Source organism: Hemiscyllium ocellatum, chromosome 18, assembly GCF_020745735.1.
Source record: "Hemiscyllium ocellatum isolate sHemOce1 chromosome 18, sHemOce1.pat.X.cur, whole genome shotgun sequence".
Lineage (NCBI taxonomy): Eukaryota > Metazoa > Chordata > Chondrichthyes > Orectolobiformes > Hemiscylliidae > Hemiscyllium > Hemiscyllium ocellatum.
Window position 1 is genome coordinate 30,097,860 of NC_083418.1, and position 22,247 is coordinate 30,120,106.

General features: G+C 40.8%; 1 protein-coding gene across 1 annotated transcript in view; it reads right to left on the reverse strand.

Annotated features, from left to right (window-relative positions):
- LOC132824391 (tetraspanin-32-like) overlaps nt 1-22,247 on the reverse strand; it is a 75,370-nt gene that overhangs the window by 15,576 nt on the left and 37,547 nt on the right. The window contains exons 4-5 of the mRNA XM_060838813.1: nt 18,197-18,271; nt 3,634-3,735 (exon numbers count right to left, since the gene is read on the reverse strand). Of these exons, the coding sequence (XP_060694796.1) occupies nt 3,634-3,735; nt 18,197-18,271 (177 nt within the window). The remainder of the gene's footprint in view (nt 1-3,633; nt 3,736-18,196; nt 18,272-22,247) is intronic.

Here is a 22,247-nt window from a genome sequence, read left to right on the forward strand (position 1 = left end):
TTGCCATAAACCATAATGACCTCCTCTACCAACTCTAATTACTCTGCATGGTTTCTCCCAGAACACACGACTTCAATGTTTATGTTGCATTCTCAGGGAGGAAGTTTGAAAAAACATCCAGACAAATTTTTCCTTTCCTAAACCACTGTAGAAAAGCCACAGGACACAATATTTGTGCATCTGACCAATATGTTGTCTTCTAACAGCCAACTGTTGCTCTCGACATATACTGTCATCAGAATCTACTTGCATATGCCACACTGGCTTACAGAGACAGAGAATGGAATTTAACATGTTTAATCATGGAAGACGACATGGATGCCATCTACTTCTCCCTTAATTTTGTAGAAATCAGTAAAATGAGAGATATGTACATCCCAGGGTCATCCAAAATGACTGAACTCCCAGTTTTAAAAATACTGACTGCTCGTACAAGAGAACACAGCTCTGAATAATCATCCAAAAACCTCTAGTTTCAGCTTGAAAGTTGATTGAGACAGTAAAGTTGAGTTGCTCTGATAATTACAGATTGAACTTTTCAAGATGGCAAAATTCATCCAGAACTTCCTCAGTGAAGGTAGTGTCTCATTCAGAGACTTATAAGATATGTGACACCTATAAACAGACATTAATGGCCATTATTAATATCTGATTTTCTCATAGTTTATTACGCTTGCTGTTTTACTCTTCATTGCTCTATTTTGTTCTCCACCTTTGTTTATAAGTCAATAACAGAACGATAATAGGGAAACAGATACTGCTCAATAATATCCTTCAATGAGCAGCATTAAAGATAGGTTGAAGGCCAGATAGGCTCTCACTTTGACAATTGTGAACTTGCAATTTATAATTTCCACAACAGAGAAAATGGCCAAAGATGCAGGTGAGAATGAAGTGAAAGTATTCCAAGTACCCATTGGAACTCTATATGGTTCAGTTCAGCCAGTATGTCCAGTTCCTTATGCAAGATTTATTTGTGTGTGTGTGTGTGTGTGTGTGTGTGTAACTTGGACGAAATTATATTTAACAGGGCATAGATGCCAGGAATTCCTAAACTCATGCTCCAAGTTTTTGAGGTATTGTGAATTTAAGACAATGAGACATAGGAGTGAAAGTAAGGCCATTCGGCCCATCACGTCCACTCTGCCATTCAATCATGGCTGATGGGCATTTCCACACCACTTACCCACACTCTCCCCATAGCCCTTAAATCCTTGCGAGATTAAGAAATTATCAATCTCTGCCTCGAAGACATTTAACGTCCCATCCTCCACTGCACTCCATGGCAATGAACTCCAAAGGCCCACCACTCTCTGGCTGAAGAAATGTCTCCTTATTTGTGTTTTAAATTGACCCCCTCTAATTCTAAGGCTGTGCCCTCGGGTCCTAGTATCCCCACCTGATGGAAACAAATTCCCAGCGTCCACCCTTTCTAAGCCATGCATTATCTTGTAAGTTTCTATTAGATCTTCTCTCAACCTTCTAAACTCTAATGAATACAAGCCCAGGACCCTCAGCATTCATCATATGTTAGGCCTACCATTCCAGGGATCATGTGTGTCTCCACTGGACACGCTCCATGCCAGTATGTCCTTCCTGAGGTGTGGGGCTCAAAACTGGACACAGTATTCTAAATGGGGCCTAACCAGAGCTTCATAAAGCCTCAGTAACACATTGCTGCTTTGACATTCCAACCCTCTTGAGATAAATGACAACATTACATTTGTTGTTTTAACCATGGACTCAACCTGCAAGTCAACCTTTAAAGAAGCCTGGGCTAGCACTCCCAGATCCTTTTGTACTTCGGCTTTATGAATTTTCTCACCGCTTAGAAAATTTCTGATGCTGTGTTAACATTTCTGCATTAGTGTGAATGCTTATCACTGTTAACTCACCTAACTATGCATGAGCTTAAGCAATGTGTATTGGCAGGGTGAATCCATTTTCAAAATATGCATTGAGACCTTTGCCACATCAGCACTGACCAGGACCTTATTTTGAGCTGCCCTTTAAGGCCTTTACCTTCTGGAAAAAATGGCTTTGTTTTGCACTCGTGATGCAACTTCTGGAATCTGCACATGTGCAGTGTAGTGTCCAGAGTTGATAGCGATGTTCCACTCAGCATGAAGCATTGATACCCCCTGCCCATAGATGGCAATCAAGTAAATTACTGAATTGAAGGAAAGTTACCCTTTTATGCCATTATTCCTTCTGTACAAATTAAACCATGTTGCATGAGGTGTAACTGGGCTTTAACTGCATAATTAATGCATAACTAATAAATGCATAACTGTACTAACTGCATAACTAATAAAAACATCTCTGACCTTGGAAAGTCAATTTTATATTTGTAGAACTTCAAATTTCTCCACAATGAAACACTTTTAAAACGTACATATTTTAAGATTTTGTCTGATATTTCTGATTCTAGCTTAATCCCATTTCTCAAACATTTATTTCACTTTCTATAAAATTCCATTTTTAAAACTGAAAAACATTGTGCGGTTTTGTGAATACCTGTCTCTGTTCATCATCAAATAGAGTAAACAGCCGGCACAGACACAGGACATCTGGAGATTCCCTTGACTTGGTTCCAGATTCAAATTGACATTTGAAAAGGGCAAATCCACATCTGAGAGAGCACTACATCTTTATAGACAGTTTTCTTTGGTTCCATATGTATGTTGACCAGATCGGAATGTATCTCAGTATCATCATTCTCAACTTTTTTATTGCATCTCATTTGTCGCCCATTTGACCAACATCTAATGCTAAGTAAACTGAAACTAACATAAAATAAATAATGAGAAGACCACGTCTTTGGTTGCTACCTCAGATGATAGCCCTAGTCATCTGTTCCATCTCTCTCTGGCAAATATATACCACTTTCAACCTCAACATCAACCTCTAATGTTTTAGTGAGCTTCCTACCACATAAGTCCTCCATCACCAAGATCTCTTCCTTCCACCACCATGACAAAGATCACCTCCACCCCACCTAAGCTTATCTGATAAAGAAAACTTTACCAATGCCTTTATTACCTCTGGACATGACTATTTCTCTCTTTTCCATGCCAGCCTTGCATCTTCTGCCCACCACAAACCTGAGCTTGTCCAAAGTTTTGCTGCCTGAATGCTAATTTGCACCAAGTCCCAATTACCTATCACCTTGTGAACCAATGTACATTGAATTCCAGTCTAGCAACCCTTCTCATCCTATTCAAATATCTCAGTGGTCTTGCCCTTCTCATGTCTGTAACCTCCTCCAGCCCACAAACCTCCCACTTTATAACTCTCCCTCAATTTTGGCCTCTTGAACTTCTCTGATTTTAATTCTTCCACTTGCTGAGCTACCACACTCTAGATTTCCTTCACTTAGCCTGCCCAGTTCCATACCCTGGTTGCCCCTTAAACTTTGCCTTTTTTAGTCATCAGTCCTTGAATCTCCTTTTGTGACTGTGTGCCAAGTGTTTGATGATACTACTTTGAAACACTTTGGGATATTTGACTGCATCAAAGATACAGTATAAATGCAAGTCTTCATGTCAGATTTCTGCAATATTTTAACATTCCCAGTCAGTATTTCTATAACAAACATCTGGGACAGTAGAAACAGATTAAGTGAGTACTTACAGTTGAGTGAATGGCCATCAAATCCTGTTTTGAATTAGTCGAACTGTTTCTCATGAAATCTTCATACAGAAAATCGTATACGTCCTTCACTGCATTCTCCACCTGATGAAATCAATTATATTTGAATGTTAGCCACCTCACAGATCTCATTGGCAACAATGTGAACATTTGAAAATATAGCTGTACTTGATTTTGTTGATATTTCCTCCCTATACTCATCTCCCCCTCCCTTCCCTGGCGGTGGGTAATGGAATGTGCCCAAGTGCTCCACCTAATGTGCTCTGAATGGATTTGTTTTTCTGTACTTGAACACTTACATAGACCAGATGTTCTATTTAAAACTATTCCACAGTTTAAAGACATTTATAAAGAATACCAGTAAAAATAGTTAAGTTTGCTTTTGTCACAACAACAGCAAGCATCTTTCATGCCTAGAACTTAATTCAAATTGCACAGACTCCGCTTTCAACTTATATCCTTACATGTAGACCTTGTATTGGGGGAGGGTGGGACTGGAACACGGAGAATGCTTTGACATTTAGTTCCAAATGAGGAACCTCCTTTACTGCACCTCCTGCAGAAACTCTCTCTGCATCATAAGGAATGTTGTCCATATGTTTGCTCTCAGTTATTGTAAGCAATTAGCTATTTTTAGCTTTTAATGTCAAGATGTTTGGGATATCTAGATTTTACACCTCCCAGCCAAGTGTTGTATAACTAAAGCTGATTCGACTCTAATGCTTTAGTAACCTATTCCAATTTGGAGTTAGCGGTCTCCATTGGGAGATTTTTCATGACCAAACCTCTTAGTTGCCAGATCAGATCCTCTTGTGCCATGGTCAAGCATAATGCTATTTTTCAAGCTCAAGTCATCTGCATTATTACAAAGGAAACTTGGTCAAGAATTACACAGTAATTACCCTGAAAAATAGGATGACGTTGCTTGCTCCATTTTGCTGATGACAAGAGAAATTGCTGAACGTAATACCCACTTCCTGACAACATTGTGTGTCTACCTACACCTTCAGGACTTTAACAGTCATGTTCATAAGATTCATTATCACTTTTCTAAGAAAGGAATGGGTGACAATTGCTGATTTAATCAGTGATACCTTCCTCCTGTGAAAGAAACACAAAAATTGTAGACAGGAAGCAAGGCCATGCTGTGTTGTACAGAAGGGAATACTTTTCAAAAGTAGATAGTCTGACAAGAAAGGTGGAACAGAAAGACTTGCTTACATTTTCCAGTCTTGGACTAGGGAACAACCCTTCTTTACATTGCACAAATCCTGAACAGATCTTCTGGAAGCAGCCATCATATTTTCTTTAAACTTGGCTAGCAGCTAGGATTAAATCTGGCACTAGAATTAACTCAGAAAAGAGTTGGCAAAACAAAGTGGATCACAAAGTAAATGTTTGAGGAGCAAATGATGTCTGGGATAGCACATGGAACAATACTCCAGTTGCGAAACAGGGAAATGGGAAAAGGTTGACTTACTTCCTAAGGCCATCAGTTCTGTCAGGGTGTTAAGGCTGAAAAAGGCCCCTTTTGCTTTCCAGGTTCAAATGACTGCTCTCATTTGAAGCCTAAGAAGCACTTGTAGACCCTTTGATGCTGGTGCTCATTTCTCAGTTATGCACTGATCGAATTGGACCCTTCTGATATTCATATGAGCCATTATGGCTGGAGAACTGGATAGAAATGTGGGTATCATCAGTCATCATTTTGCTTCTGAAAATCAGGAATTGACAGCCCCATTATTTTGTTTTTACTATTTGGTGAGAAAGGAAATTAAGTTTCCTTTCTCTTGTGTAAAACATTGGGAACCTATTGATTCTGCTCATATCCTCTGCACAAAACTGGATGAAGCTTGACATAAAATCTGGCAGCTATAGTTAGCTAAATGATTAAAATTGGTGCCATGTTATGTTGCGTGTTGTCTGCAGATCCTTTTAAAGCAGATGTAATAGCTATATTGCCTCTGGACGCAGTGACCTTCTTTTGTGGCCAAGTAGATGTGTCCATTCCTTTAAGCAGAATGCATCTCTAATCAACAGTTCTAGGCAATATAGTTTTGATACTATCTGACATTTCTGGTAGGCCGAGCTGTATGGCTCCTTCTACTAAACTAGGGGAGTACAAAAAGTAAAATTGACTGTGGACAATGACAGTAGTAACACAGCACACCATGGCTTCCTTCAAAATCCTGACAATCAAGGAGCTGACTCAGTTGCAATGTCTGCTTCATGTGAACATAGAACAATACAACGCAGTCCAGGTCCTGTGAATCCGATCTGAAGCCCATCTAACCTTCCCTATTCCAATATCATCCATATATTTATCCAATCACCATTTAAATCTCCTTAAAATTGGCTAGTCTACTACTGTTGCAGGAAGGGCACTCCACCCCCTCACTACTGAATTGTAGGAACATGTTGCACACGCACTCCAGGAAGATGGGAATTTCGTAATTTGGATTCATAAGAAACAAAGACTTGACAAAAAACACCTTATAGCCAATGAAACTCTTTAAAAGTGTTGTAATAATGTAATGTAGGATTAATTATTCAATGAGCAAAACAGCCTAATAATTTAATTACAATACTGCACAGTCTTCTCAATCTTTACATGGGATATATACTTTCTTAACTCTGCTGTCCTCCTACAAGAGTCATTCTCTAATTTTCCAGCAATCTCAAGGCTCCATTCCTGCTATTAACTTTATGCAGGCTCCGGTCCCATGTTCACAGCTTTATAAATACTCTGTGTTGATCAACGTCATCCAGGTTTTTCAACATTTTTATTTCTGAAATAAAATCAAGAGCAGTTGAGTGAATCTATCCTCATAAGTTATAGTCTTTAACACAGAATCACCTTGTTGCTCCTCTACTCATAAAGGCTGAGATCGTGGTATCAGTACTGGTTCCAGATTAGATGTTACTTGCTAGGTTAATAATATTAATCCTGGATCTACACTGATCTCAGTTGTGATATCTGTAATGAATTTGGATGTGTATGGTTAGGAGACCAGTACATATACGCAACTAGTACATGACTGTCAATCAGAACCATTAAAAGGGATATTAATTCTGGTCGAGGCCAACATGTATAGCAGTAATTCTCCTGGAAGTGTACCTGTTTTAATTACTAGAAGATCAGTACCACCCCTGGAGCCACAATGCAGTGAGTATCAGGACTGATCTTGGACATGCACTTGTATCAACATTGGGGTCATCTGGTATAACTTGCATATATACAGAGATCGATAACGGGGGTATCGATCATGCTGCTCATGCCCTGGTACTGACGTCAATTGCAGAAAATTTTAGTATTGATTCTAGACCTGCACTAGATCAACCACCTTCAGCCAAAAGTGCCAAGTGGATGATCCATTTCAGCCTCTCCTTGATTTCCCAGCATCTCAGATATCAATCTTCAACTAATTTGATTCACTCCACATGGTACAGAAATGGCTAGAGGCACTGGATACTGCAAAGAATTTGGCACTGGCAACATTCCAGCGGTAGCAATATAGATCTCTGTTCCAGAACCAACTGTGCCTCACACTGAGCTGTTCCAATACAGCTAAGACCTAAAGTGCAGAGGTGAGATGAGAGTGACTGCCCTTGACATCAAGTCTGGCATCAAAGAGCTCTTGCAAAACTGAGTGAGTCGATAGAAATCGAGTGAAAATTCTTCACTAGGTTGGAGTCATGCTGAGCACAAAGGAAGATCAATGATCTCAGCTCCAGGACCTCACTGCACTAATTCCTCAGGATAATGGTCATACCCAACCATTTTCAGCTGCTGCATAAATAATAAAGGTCAAGGTCCCTTGCCTCCTGTCAGCTTTCTGTTGGTGCTGACCACCACTGGCTAGAGTAATGAAATAGAGGTCTCTGAATATATCCAGCAGACACTAAGGGTCCTGAACTTGGAACTTCATAACAGCCATCACGCGATTCATGAAGTTAAAAATCACACAACACCAGGTTGTAGTTCAACAGGTTTATTTAGAGGCACGACCCTTCTGAGCGTTGCTCCTTCATATAGCTACTTGATGGAGCAGCACTACGAAAGCTTGTACTTCCAAAAAACCTGTTGGACTATAACCTGGTGTTGCGTGTTTTTTAATTTTGTTCACTCAGTCCAGCACCTGCATCTCCACATCATGACTGTTCATGAAGACAGCCAGATGTTCATATCAGAAAAAGACAGTAGAAAGAGAGTTGAAGTCCTCCACTTTTAAGGCAGTGCCCAGTGGCCATGACAATGACTTGTCCATCGCTCCAAGTTGCTAATTATTGACACTGTGTGTCCTTTTCTGCCTGGGAATGAATGATGTCTGGTAAGATGGTGTCAGATAGTTCTCCGAATGTCAGCGACCTGGGACATTGTTTCCTCAGCCAACCGTAGAGCTGTCAAAGTGATGTACTCACCAGATTGTGCTCCTAAATCTAGTTAAGCAAACCTCCATCGGGGCTGTCTGTTTCTGACCTGAAAGAGGTTGGAAGAAGCTAGTATGCCGATGCTACCCCTGAGGAGTCTGTGGTTTCTTCCTCAGAAGGGGAGGAGGAGATAGTTTGAGGGGCCAGTGTCTTGAAGGCAGAGACTATGCATGTTCCACCAGTGCTTGATGGAGACAAAAGAGAGAATGCATTGCAACAAACAGTAGAAGCTCATGTTAAGAGTACATTCCTAGTGGCCGTAATGAGACAGCAGCAGGCCAATGGGCAATGATTCTTATTTGGTTGCCATGACATGCAGTTTGAGCATCACAACAGGCATGGTTGTGGTCCTCACCAGCTAGAGGAAGGGTCCTCTCATCGTAGGGGAATAGGAGATGGACTTTGGGTGCCCTATCAGATATCTTGGCTCTTTTGGATCTATAGTGGGCAGTTTACTCCTGAAATAAGAGATTGAGTGAGATGAAAGTGGTTTGACCAGCCGTTAGTGCTGGCGTAGGTAGGGAAAAGTGTTCGAGAGAGTGAGTTGGCGGCATTGATGGTTAGCAGTGTGGATGGCGTTAGGTGGGTGAGAGCAGGTGAGGGAAGCTAGTGCATGCAATAGTGGGAGGGATAGAGTATGAGCCGAGGCGTATAGGTGGGTGCTGTAGCAGAGACAGACTCAGTGTAGGGTACAGAGAGAAGAGGATAGCACTTATCCTCATAGAGCTGAGAAGGTCATTGACCTTCTTGTGGCAGTGCCGCACGTTCCTCCAGACAGGTGGCAGCCAGCCCTCAGACCAGAATCTGGGGCTGTCGTCTCCATTGCTAGGCCTGAGGGAACAGAATGGCCTTTTTCTTGCACTATCCATCTGCCAGGACCTTCAGGTCCCTGTCTGCAAAGCTTGGGGCATGGGTGGAGAATTTATTTTTCCTCTGTTTGCCAGGCTTGGGGCAATTCTTCATATTCAAAAAGCATACACAGCAACCCAATGTGGCATTTTAAATATGTCCCAACTTTGGGACAACACTTGCTTGTGGCAAGAAGGTAGATATGATGAGGAAGGCACACACAGAGGCATGGTGCACATCTAATGCGGTGAGTTTCAGGAACCAGAGTGTGAAATCTCACTAGGGCTCAAGAGGACAAGCCCACCATGAGACTCACTAAAATTGACACTTCACTGATTTCATGGTAAAATTCAACCCTTAACAGCTATGGATGCCATAAAGCCACAGAAATTAGAGTGCGTGCCTCTCCTAATCCAGTTTTATTGGATGGTTTGCTTGAAGTATCTTCTGTCAGTTTTCACAAAGCAAAACTCAATTTAATCTCTGGTTATTGATGATGGCTTATAGGCCTCAAGGAATTTATTAATTGAGGCCTTGAGCCAAAGGCTGTGCATTCACATTAGGCTCTATTAGTAATAGGTACTAAGTAAAGGTTCTCTGAACTACGCAGGCATAAATCCAAGAATGTCTGCTTCAGATTAATTATTACTGTCTGTGAATCACGTCTGCAATTTTAACAGCACAAACAATGGCTGATCAAGGGTTTAATTAATAGGAGGTGATGTCCTGTCGGGTTGCTGTGAGCAGTCAGCAGTCTGGTATTGCATGATAACTGCTGTTTTGTTTTGTTTAATTGGCTCTAAGACCACTGCTCAGATACATTTTGTGAGGAGGTGACATACCCTGAGATCAGTCAGAGGATAGATGAGAAAGTTTCCATGTAATAGCAGATCCTTGTAAATTTCCAGCATCTACTCTGGTGAAAACACCAAATTATCCATGTCAGAAAAAAATAGGTTTTAAATATAGTGTTGAGAGTGCAGTGGTTGTAATGAGGTCAGTCAGGTGGACATCATAGAATATGAGTTCCCTGACTGGACCAGATTAACAGCCCCAATCAGGGAGCCCTGGCTGAAGATAAAAAAGAGGAGTGTTAGACATTCGACAACCTGAAAGCTGGTTCTGAGGGAGTTGAATTAGTGCCTAGGACTTTCAACGTGTAAATAAAGAATGACTTAGTGATGGGATACTAACTTCTATGCAGTTATTTCAGTGGCAACAAGAGTAAAGCATGTTCCTGAAAAAACTCGCCCACAACTTGTCTTTGAGTTGAGCCAAGTATTCCAGGCTTCATATTGTTATTTGTAGAAGACAGGGCCCAGTGTGTGGAAAGAATGTGTTACTTTTAAAAGGCAAATGACACTAGGGCAGATGAAAAGCAACGAGTAATTCTCCTGATTGCAGGTCCACAAGCTGCCTTTACAATTATTAGGAGTCTAACTTCCCCTGATGCTCCAGATATTGAAACCTTTCAAGTGTTGATGGATTGAATTAAGAAATATCATGACCTCAAGCCTCTAATTCATTTTTACTTGGCAGCAGGGATATCCGGATTTTTGACCAGGTTAAGAAGCATGTGTCTTTGGTTTGACCTTTAATAAGATGTTGAGAGACCAGTTGGTATGTAGGATTAACGATGTAACAATGCAAAAGCATCTACTAGCTGAAGCCCTACTAGACTTCAAACAGGTGCTATGACTGGCTTTATCATTGAAAAATGCAACAAGTGAAGCAAATGAGTTACAGGGTATTCCAATAGAAGTAGACACTCACCAGACTGACTGAGTTTAGGGGAATGTCACTTGACTGAAGGCAATTGCATAGCCTCACTCAGGACATATCCTGAACAGAGGGACTTTAGATCAGCCCATAGCAAAATCCCAAAATAAAGATGAGTCTCGGCCAAACAGTTCAAACTGTCTTTAGGATCCAGGCTGGCAAACCATTGTAGTTGCTGCTGGTGTGCGGACTCAAAGCAGAAAAGGAATGCTACTGGATCTATATTGAGTAAGGGAACTTCTAGGCCAGCACCTGAAAAGTCCACCTACATCTGGCTTGGAACAGTTAAAATACTTAGCCACATCCAAATCAGAACTAATCAAAATAAACTTCTGGCTAAATAGTCATCTGGTTCTAATGGAGGTTGATACCGAAGTAGCCATTTTAGTGATCGCACAACTGGGCTTTAACAAAATTCACTCTGGAGTTCAATCTTAAGTTTGTACAATAGTGAGAAGCTACAACAGGGACCCTTTACAGATTAAGGGAATGTCTTCAGTTCTGGTTTCTTATGAGATGCAGCTGGTTCAGTTACCACTGATTGATTGTAGTAAGAGGCTCAGGCCCAATCTTGATGGTGCAAAATTGTTTGAGAGAGATTCACTGAAATTGGCTCAACACCTTTCAATTAGAAAATGGTTGCCTTTGTGATATCTTAATTAAATGTCCAAAAGTCTTTCAAGAAAGGTTAAGGATTATCAAAGGAGCCCAGACCACCTTGCATGTTGACTAGGAAGCAATTCCATAATTCTGCAAGGCCCATCCACAGCAATTAAATAGAGGCAGAAATCAGAAGGCTGGAAAGCAAAGGAATCATCAAACTACTTGTGGAATGGACAGCACCAATTGTACTGATTTTGAAGTCGAATGGGTCAGCTCGCCGTTGTGGGGATTTTAAACAAATGGTGAACTGCTTTTTGCAGCTGGATAAATACCCAATTCCCTCACATAAAGGATTTATATACAAAACTGGCAGGAGAGCTGTCCTTCACGAAGCTGGACATGAGCCATGCATTCTTGCAATTGTGGTTAGATGAGGACTCCCAGAAGTATGTAGAATTAATACCCGTAAACATTTGTATCAATATATGAGACTGCCATTTGTGGCAACGTCAGCTGTGTAAATTTTCAATGGACGATGGAGAACATTTTGCAAGGTCAGCAAAGTCACCAGGTCACCAGTTACCTAGGTGACATACTAATAACAGGGAAGACCAACAATGAGCACGTAGAGCACTTAGTCGTAGTCCTTAGATGTTTCTCCCAGGCAGGCATATGCCATAGAGGGGAAATGTGTGTTCCAGGCATCACAAATGACCTACTTGGCCTACGAAGTCACAGGACTGGGCTACACCCATTGGAAGATAAAGTGAGAGTGATCAAAGGTGCCTCAGCTCCCATCTGTGTACCAGAGCTTCAGTCTTTCCTTGACTGGTGAATTATTATGGAAAGTTCATATATAACCTGGCCTCCACCCTGGCACCTTTACAATAACTGCTTCAAAAAAGGTCAGCCTTTGAAGTGGTTCCATAGCCAAGACATAGTTTTCAGGGAAGTAAATTCTCTAAGGCGGTGGCACACTATGATCCCAAGTGAGATCTGGTATTGACATTCGATGCCTCCCATATGGCATCGGGGTAGTATTACCGCATAAATGGCTCAACGGTGAGGAACGCCTAGTAGTGTATGCATCCAGAACTTTAGCTAATGCAGAGTGTAAATACGTCCTGATAGAGAAGAAAGATTCGGCATTCATATTTGGAATCAGGGCGTCCTACAGTTACCTTTACCATTGTAACTTTGTAATAATAATGGACTACCAATCCCGACTAGGTCTACTTAAAACGGTTAAGACAGTGCTGCCCATAGCTTCAGACTGAATTCAGCGGTGGGTTCTAATACTAAGTGCGTATAATTACAAGTTGGAACAGCGTGAAGTAGCAAACATGGATGCATGAGCTGCATCACACTGATAGATACACCACCAGTGGTACCGCCACTTCCAGGAGTCTGTGTATTACAAAAGTTGTGCGCAGCTTTTTTATCGTCTTTCCCATATTTATGAATGAACTCCATATGTGTCCAACCAGTTTGAGCGGGTATCTACAATGACTAAGAACATTGATGTCTTAATTAAATACCCAGAATGGTTTTAAATTTTCTGGACACACGTCCAGTCATGGCTGACAATATCAGATTTTGGATGCAGAAAAATCCAGTCCTTTGCAAAACTGAAACAGCTGATGGTGATGGGGGAAACAAAAGGGCCATCACAAACAGACCTTTGGCCCCAGAGAGACCAGATCACAGTAGAGGATGGCATCTTATTATGGGGAGCAAGAGTGATTGTCCCAAGCAAAGATCGCCACCAGATACTGACTCAACTCCACCCGGGTCATCCTGGGGTCTTCAAAATTAATATGTTGGCAAGAAGGTATGTTTGATGGCTAGGCTTGGATGCAGACATAGCCACATTAGTGGAGCAACCCAGAGTGCCAACACGGACAAGAATTACCAGCAGCAGCTATCCCAGATTCATGGGAATGGCTGGGTAAACCCTGGACTTGATTACACTTTGACTATCCAAATCCGTTCTTGGGTTCAACCTCCTTAGTCATTGTAGATGCCCACTTAAAGTGGTTGGATATGCAAGGAGTTCATTCATTAAACATGGGGAACGACAATAGAAAAACTGCGTACAACTTTTGTAATACACAAACCCCCATAAGTATTGATCACACACAGCAGGCCATCATTTACTAGCAGGGAATTCTCGTATTTCCTAAAGTTGAGTGGGATGGCATGGAACTGTCCATATAAGTCAAGTGGGACTTAGTTTACAAAGACAGCACCATAGCATCCATCATCCAATGGTCTGGCAGAAAGAACAGTCCAAACTTTGAAGGCAGGCTTGAAGAAACTGCCTACAGCTTTGCTGGATACCAAACTATCCCAGTTCCTATTTGATTATTGGACCTCATGCAACAACAGAGAAAGATCCAGCAGAGATGCGAATCACAAGAAGACTCCGCACCAGGTGAAATTTGATCTTCCCGGACCCAAGATGTAGCGTGAAACGGCATCAAAAATGCAAGTGCCCCACGCCAGACCCTGCCAATTGAGAGAGACAGTTTACTACAGGGAACAAAGTTTGGTGTAGGAACCAAGGGAATGGCCCTGCATAGTTAAGAGTCTTGGTCGACGTGAGGTCAGGTCCAGTGACATAGGAAGTTCAGGTAGGAGCAACAGTCCTGAACAAGCACAAGGATCATGTGAAAGCCGCAAACTTGCAAACGGTGTGGGAGCAAATTGTGCCCATTCCTCGGAACAGTTGGAAAGGCTGTCTGAACCCGTGGATTTTCTCTCTCTCTACTGAGCATTAAAAAGATGTCTGAATTTGGGATTGATTCAGCAGATCATGCCACATTGATGCCTTTGCCACCGGAGGAAGAAAATGAATTTCTCCCAAGATGCTCTGGGTGTAAGAGGAGAGCTCCTGTGTGTTACACGCTACCCATTACAAAGGCAGAGTCAGAGGATATCTAACCTGGTGTTAAAACACCCCAGGTAGCGTGATAAGAAAAAGATCTGGCCTATATTCTCGGACTTGGAGGAGGAGTGATATGGTGATTGTAGTGAGATCAGGTGAGCTGGATCTCACAGAATATGAATTCCCTGAATGGGGCTGATAATCTAGTCCAAACAGGGAGCTCTGGCTGAGAGATAAGAGTATCAGCGATTCTGAGACTTAGCTCTGAAGGATCTAGACCAGCGACAAAGACTTTCCAAGTGCAAGTAAAGGGTGACTTGGTGATGGGAAAATGTTTTTTTGTGGCATTACTTCAGAGAAATTGAGATATTCGTTGACAATTTATCTACATTAGGGTGATGCATTGGCTTTTCAAGAGTTTATTATAAAAAGGCTTAGGTGCACTGAAGAGGGTTAAAATTGTAAGGATGGGACTAGAAATCTATTTGTCTATCATGATTGGTATAATTGGGTATTTCTAGTCCCATCCTTACAATTTTTACCCTCTTCAGTGCATTTAGTCTGTTTATAATATGAACTGCACACAGTACTGTACTGTTAAGTGTGGCCTAATTGATATGCATTTAGCAACACTTTTCTATTCTTTTAATTATCTCTTTCTAAAGAACTCCCAGTAGTTGTTTTATTCCCTGTATAGAAACAGGCCACTCAGCCCAATCAATCCAGACTGGCTATAATAGTCCATACAAGCCTCTTCCCATTTTGCCTTATCTGAATTTATCATTATAACCCCCTATTTCCTTCTCCTTAAATGCTTGTTCAGCTTCCCTTTAAATGCACCTCTACAATTCACTTCAATCAATTTCAGTAGTTGCAAATTCTACACTGTCCCCACTCTTTGGATAAACAAGTTTCTTCTGAACTTTCTCCTGGATTTCTTGGTGACTATCCCATATTGTTAGCCTCCAGTTATACTCTTTAACAAAGAAAGAAAATATTTTCTCCGTATGCATTCTATTAAAACCCGCTTTTCATAATTCTAAAGGCCTCTATTAGACCACAAAATATTTTATTCCTCTTTTAGTTTGATTAATCTATTTAATTTTTTTTCAATCTTAACTGTCCTACTTTTATTTCTGCCTGTACAGGATTTTACAATTTGCTTTATGTTTCTTGGCAATTTTTTAGATTAGATTAGATTACTTAGTGTGGAAACAGGCCCTTCGGCCCAACAAGTCCACACTGACCCGCCGAAGCGCAACCCACCCATACCCCTCCATTTACCCCTTCCCCCCATGGGCAATTTAGCATGGCCAATTCACCTGACCTGCACATCTTTGGATTGTGGGAGGAAACCGGAGCACCCGGAGGAAACCCACGCAAACACGGGGAGAACGTGCAAACTCCACACATTTCATATTTCCTCTTTGCCATCCTAATTCCTCTTTGACTGATTTCCTATTTGTTGTTTATTCTCCCTTATCATGCTGTTCCCTGCAGTCCATGTACTTAGTGTATTATTTCCTTATCTTCAATTTTTCTGTTATGTCTTCATTTATCCATGGTTTCTCATTAAGTTTGAGCTTATTACTGCTTTTCAGCAAAATATGATTTTCCTTAATTCTACTGAACATCGCTTTAAACATTTCCCTTTAGTGTTCCACGTATGCTGTCAAATATTATTGTGCATTTTATTTTCCCAAAATCCTATTCCCAGTCAGCAACTCAAATCAACTTTTCTACAATCCATTACCTTGGTCTCTCTCACGTTCCTATTCTTCATGATTTTTACCTTAAAGCATATTATAGTATGGTTCCAAAGATCTAGAGGTTCCCTAATATATTTAAATATTTCTTCCTCCATCTAATACCAATGGGTGATTAATAGATTACTGTTACAAGTGTGATCAATACATCATCCACATAAATTCCATTTCAATCTTACCCATGGTTGTCACTTCCTGTGTGACCATTGTAATGTTAGCTATCCCATCTCCTTTATTCCTCAGGTAATGTTTTCTGAATATATTATGCCCGCAATATTTAATTCCCAGTGCTAATTTTTTCTGAAGTCATACCTCACTAATCCCACCTATATCTGATTCCAATTAATGTATAGTTGGCTCCAGTTCCCCTGTTTTATTGTGGATAATAATAATAAGCCACCTTATTATTAATTCTATTTTTAATCTTCTATTTGTGCTCCAGCCAATTATGTAATTCCTTAATATAGTCTGTCCTGTGTTCTGTCTTCCTGATTCATTTATCATTAGGCTTCTTTTATTTCCTGCTGATCCCTCTCTGCACCCTGTCTTACCAGTTTTGAGTCTTTATCCCATCCCTGTTCACACTTTTCGCTGGATCACGAAAGCCAGAAGCTCATGTTTTTCTCTGGAGCTGCTGAGAGAGCAGCAGGGTGTCACTACTACTTTGGATTCCACTTCCCGCTTGCAGCTAGCAGCGTGAGAGGCTCCACAGCTGTCAGGCAGGTTGGCTTGTGGCACTAGGCCTGTGCTGCTGAGCAGAGAAGAGGGGGAGCGAGATTAAGTGAGAGGACATCAATGAATTACAATTAAAATTAGATTTCATTGTCACGTGTACTTAAGTATAGGAACACATGACTGCAGTCAAAAGTGTACAAAGTCACCATTTTCTGGCGCCATCTTGGTTACAAAGCCAGAATATATTAAAAATAAACCAAAAGGACTAGACATTGAAGTCTAAGTCTTATTTCCATAAAGATGTTTGGAAACACCGATGCAAGTCCAAGGGCTAACCACAATCTGGAGTCTCAGTCAGCCTGCTGGTCTTGTATCAATTGCCAGGAGGAGACATGTTCTTGCTCATGCTGACACTGCCACCTCCAATCACTGGAGGAGCTTTGCCATCACTGCCACTGCCGCCACCAGCCCCGAAATGCCAGGAGAAGGATCTTCCTTCTGCCACTTCCACCTCCAATCACTGGGAGGAGCCACATTCGCCGCCACTGCCTCCATGCTCTGGGAGGCTGCAGTGGTGCAAAAGGCTTTAAAGAAAATAAAAACAAGAAAGCTATAAAAGACATAAAGAAAATGCAGAAGTAAAAGAAAGAGAAAGAAAGAAAGTAGATGGGAATGGACAAGCCCAGACTCACGAGCCAACACACAGCCCTATTATTCTGCCACCATCTTGTTCAAAAGCTGCAGAATGGGGGAGCACTCAAGAGACAGCAGGGATCAGAGGGAATCATGGAAGAGGGGAAAGGATTGCAGAGGACCATAGAAAATGAGAAAAAAGAAAAGCAGAGTTTGGGGTTCCCACGGTGCAGAAAGAGATCACAGACTGTGGAAGACATTGTGATGAAATTGAATCATGGGGAGAGTAAGTCCATATGCTGGACAAGTTAACACTCCTTCCACGCCACAAACAATGCTGAAAATGCACTTAACGGTTCCATGCAGCAGTTACCTCCCATAGCTTCTAGGATCCCCAGTGCTGGGAACCTGGTTGGTCAGTATCAAAACTGAACCAAAGATTTGAGGAATACTGCTTTATTAAAGTATTTTAATGAGGCACCCATCACCCAATTACCTAATATTTTCCCTCTGTTGCTACTTAAAATGGGAGTGTTTGAGGTCGGTTTAGTTTTGAGAATTTTTTTAAAAATAAAGTTCCAACTAACAAAATCCGTGCACTCTTCTGGGTTAAAATTCCCCTTACTGCGAAACATACTGTCTATTTTCTTCAGCTCCTTTCACTGAACTGTGTGTGGCAGTTTTGCTTCTCGGACATTATATCTGAATGCAACTTTGAATTTATTGCTGACCATGGCCACATTATGGCCAATTCTGCATTAATGGAAGTGAACAAAATTGTGTTGACCATTTAAAAGGAACACTACCATTCCCAGTGGTACCTGTTCACCACAACAAACAAAATCTGTCATTTCTGCACTCAGTTACAAACAATATTAACATAAATAAGTGTAACTGAGTCCAGGTTTGGAATATGACTCACCAGATGCTTATAAGTAGACTTCCAGTACATCATCTGTACCACTCCACAGAACAGGACAGCAAAAGAGATCAGCACCTGCAGACACAGGAAATACTAAACTGTGAAAAACAAGATGATTTCAACATATATCCATCTGGCATAGAGATAATGCTGTGAAAAGTCTTCTGTGACAGACATGCTGAGACAGAAAGAGAATAATTGTAAATCCTGGAATGGAGAAAGATTTTCTTTTATATGTAGCCTTTCACAAAATACCAAAATACTCCCAGGCTCAATCCATGCATTGCACAGCCTAACACTAAATTCTAGTCTTTGCTTTTTATGCAGTGTTTTAATAAATCTTCAAGTTTCATTCTCTACTCTCCTTCATTCCTCCAATGTTTTTCACAAGTGAATGCAACAAAGCCATTATTGTTTGAGCAAAGGGATAATAAATTAACTAATGTTCACTGAGTAGTTGAATTATACATAATGTGTAACACTGGTACTGGGAAGAGAGAGAGAGAGAGAGAGAGAGTACTGCCACACACACACAGAGTAAGTGACTGATATAGTGGTGCAGGAGAAAAAAGTGAGGAAGCCATACTGAGATCAGAGAGTGAGTGATGCTGTCGTACAGGAGAGAGCAAGAGTGGTACAGTTGTTGCAGAGAGATAAAGAAGAGGTACCACATTAAGAGAGAGGGGGTTAGAGAGAAAGAGAGAGAGAGAAATAATTAACAGTGTTGTACCAGAGATTGAGTGATATAATGGTGGCTGAAATAAAGAATAATATAGTGGGCAACAGTTAACAGGGGAAATCTGCAAATGAGTTTCTCAAAGAGATGAGCTTGTTTAACTGAAGTTCGTGCTGTGCCTGTGCTGATCGTGAGTGCTGCCAGTGATTCATCCCATGATTAGTCACAGTCTGGAAACAAAAACAATTCCCCAAAAAATCATACAGCCAGTATAAAAAGCTTACTCTATTATAATCAGGTTTCTGAATATTTCTCGGGTATGCTGAGGAGCCAAGTGGCTTACCCTGCTCATATTTCTTAAGTTCTTACGTGCCAGAATTCTTGATTGGATATGGTGGATGTTCCTTGGAGATGTACCTGTCACAGGAGACACGTTCCACTGAGAAAACTGGAAAACTCATAATCACATAGGTGTGGTGGAGGCATACTGTCTACACTGAATTTGTGCTCATAAAAGTAAGACCAGTTCTGAGGGAAGGGTCACTGCACCCGAAATGCTAATTCTGATTTCTCTCCAGACATGATACCAGATCGGTTGAGCTTTTCCAGCAATTTCTGCTTTCGTTTCTCATAAAAGTAAACCTGCAAGTTCAGAAACATGAAATATTACTTCTTCCCTGTGAGTTAAAGACATGAGGGTCAGACTGCAAAAGGTGGGTATTGGTTTGTATTCATTAGCATTTCAAAACATAGTTAGACTGATATAAATTTCTTATCTATAAATATCTTTTTTTATGGGAACTAAAATTGGATACCTTGCACCAGAATTGTCTTTACCGATGAGAAGGGTAGACATTTTCATGAGGTTTTTTACTGGCACCTCCTAATTCTTTTCAGGAGCGATAGTGGAAATAAACCCATAGGTGAGGACATATGGTCATGTGCAAGACCGTGATGGAATACATATGTAGGCTCTCAATAAAATAAGATAAGTTGTTTTATCTCCCTTTGTACTTACTTATATTCTTTGTACTATCACTCCCATTCTCTGCTTTCTTGAACACGGTAACTCTCACTAATAGATACTTTCAGAGATGCCAAATGTTCTCATCAAATGTCAGGCCAGACAATAAATGTTCATCCCCTATTTGATTCACAGAATGAATCTTGATTTTGCCCTTGCAGTTAGAGATCAGGAGCAGGAATCCTAGGAAAGGCCAAATGGAGCAACCGTACCACACACACAAAATGCTGTAGAAACCCAACTCTGGCAGCATCTATAGTGGGAGAAATTGAGTTAACATTTTGAGTGCAGTATGACTAGTCAACCAGACTTGAAACATTAACTCAGTTTCTTTCACCACAGATGCTGCCAGACCTGTTGAGTTTCACCATCATTTTCTGTTTGTTTCAGATTCCATACATCTGCATAGTTTGCTGTTACTGGAGCATTCAGCATTATGCAGATGGGTCTTAATTAATAATATTCATCTGAAAACATATAAATTGCATTTCAGCTCTGGCTTTGCTGTCAACTCTGCTGAGATTTATTCCTCTCTCTCAATGATAGCACAGGGAACAATACTAAACCTTTTGTGAGCACATTTCTCAGCCTGAAATCTCAACATTCATGACAATCTGATTAAAAACCACAAACCTTACAAAATTGATTTACCTCGCTTGCATGAAGTAAACTCCTTTAAAAGAATCTCCTCAAAAGGCTTCAATAACTATATAACATATTTGTGTGTATCTAGTCGCAGGCTTGTTTCATGATTTATACAAACAGCTGACCTTCACCTGAATGGGGGCATAGATGTTATTAACTTTGGTCCTATTCAGATATTAGGTAAGAACAATAACTGCAGATGCTGGAAACCAGATTCTGGATTAATGGTGCTGGAAGAGCATAGCAGTTCAGGCAGCATCTGAGGAGCAGTAAAATTGATGTTTTGGGCAAAAGCCCTATTCAGATATTAGCCTGGGCAGAGATAGGGAGGCGAAGTTAAGAGTTTTATCACTTTATTTCTGTCCAATGAGATCACCTGTTGAGTCCACTTATGACATGAGCTTCAGGTTTAGCTGTCTGGCTTCCAATAACTGAACAGTCTGTGTATACACAAATTTTGAGAAGATTTGTAGCTCAGGTTGAGGTTCTGGATGTAGGTTTGCTTGCTGAGCTGGAAGGTTTGCTTTCAGATGTTTTGTCACCATACTAGGTAACACCATCAGTGAGCCTCTGGATGAAGCACTGGTGGCATGACCCATTTCTATTTATGTGTTTAGCTGTCCTTGGGTTGGTGATGCCATTTCCTGTGGTGATGTCATTTCCTGTTCTTTTTCTCGGGGATGGTAAATGGGATCCAAGTCAATGTGTTTGTTATTAGAGATGTGGTTGGATTGCCATGCTTCTAGGATTCTTGTGCGTGTCTCTGTTTGGCTTCTCCTTGGATGGATGTATTATCCCAGTCAAAGTGGTGTCCTTCCTCATCTGTATGTAAGGATACTACTGAGAGTGGGTCATGTCTCTTTGTGGCTAGTTGATGTTCATGTATCCTGGTGGCTAGTTTTCTGCCTGTTTGTCCAATGTAGTATCAGTTAAAGCTCTTGGTGATGAAACATCTGAAAACACTACCTTCCAGCTCAGCGAGCAAACCTACATTCAGTCTGTGTGTACACTCTCTCTGTCCAGGCTGTGAATGAAGGACAGATATTTGGATGAGATACCAGAGAATAGCTTGTCCACATAGAATTGTACTTCAGCAAGACTCAGACAACTGAAAACAGGGGATATGTTCCAAGGAGAAAAGTGAGTTGCCTTATGCTTCTCTCATCTCTACTTTGAAAACCAAATGTTAGACTTTTTAAGGTTTCAAGCATGAATTCTGTAAATACAAATCAATCATACATGCCATTTAACATTAACGGATGGACGTTGCTGTATTCATGATAGTTGTTTATCTGAATACCCGAGTGGGAAATGTTTCCCAATATGCCTCTATTTAATTCTGTACATCCGTTGTTAATAATGTGATAAGAGGTGTGTGATGCATATATTTTGTTATCTTTTTCTTTCATGTTTAGATTTTGAACTAGTGACATCTAAAGTTTGGTCTATGTGTTTGAGGGGGTTTAATAATTAACTCACCTGTATTTTTGGAGCCATGATTTAAAAAACACAGTATGAGAGAAGATGTCCCTGCCATAGTGAAAATTTGTTTGCACTGGAAGAGTTTTACAAGCAGATAGAGTAAACAATGAGGGACAGCTTGCTTTCTGTCCCAAGGATCAAGATATTTTGTTCTTGCCAAGGGGAAAATCCCAATTTGGAAAATTTGTATTTTTAAGTTTGCAGAAGCTGTGATAGAAATTAGA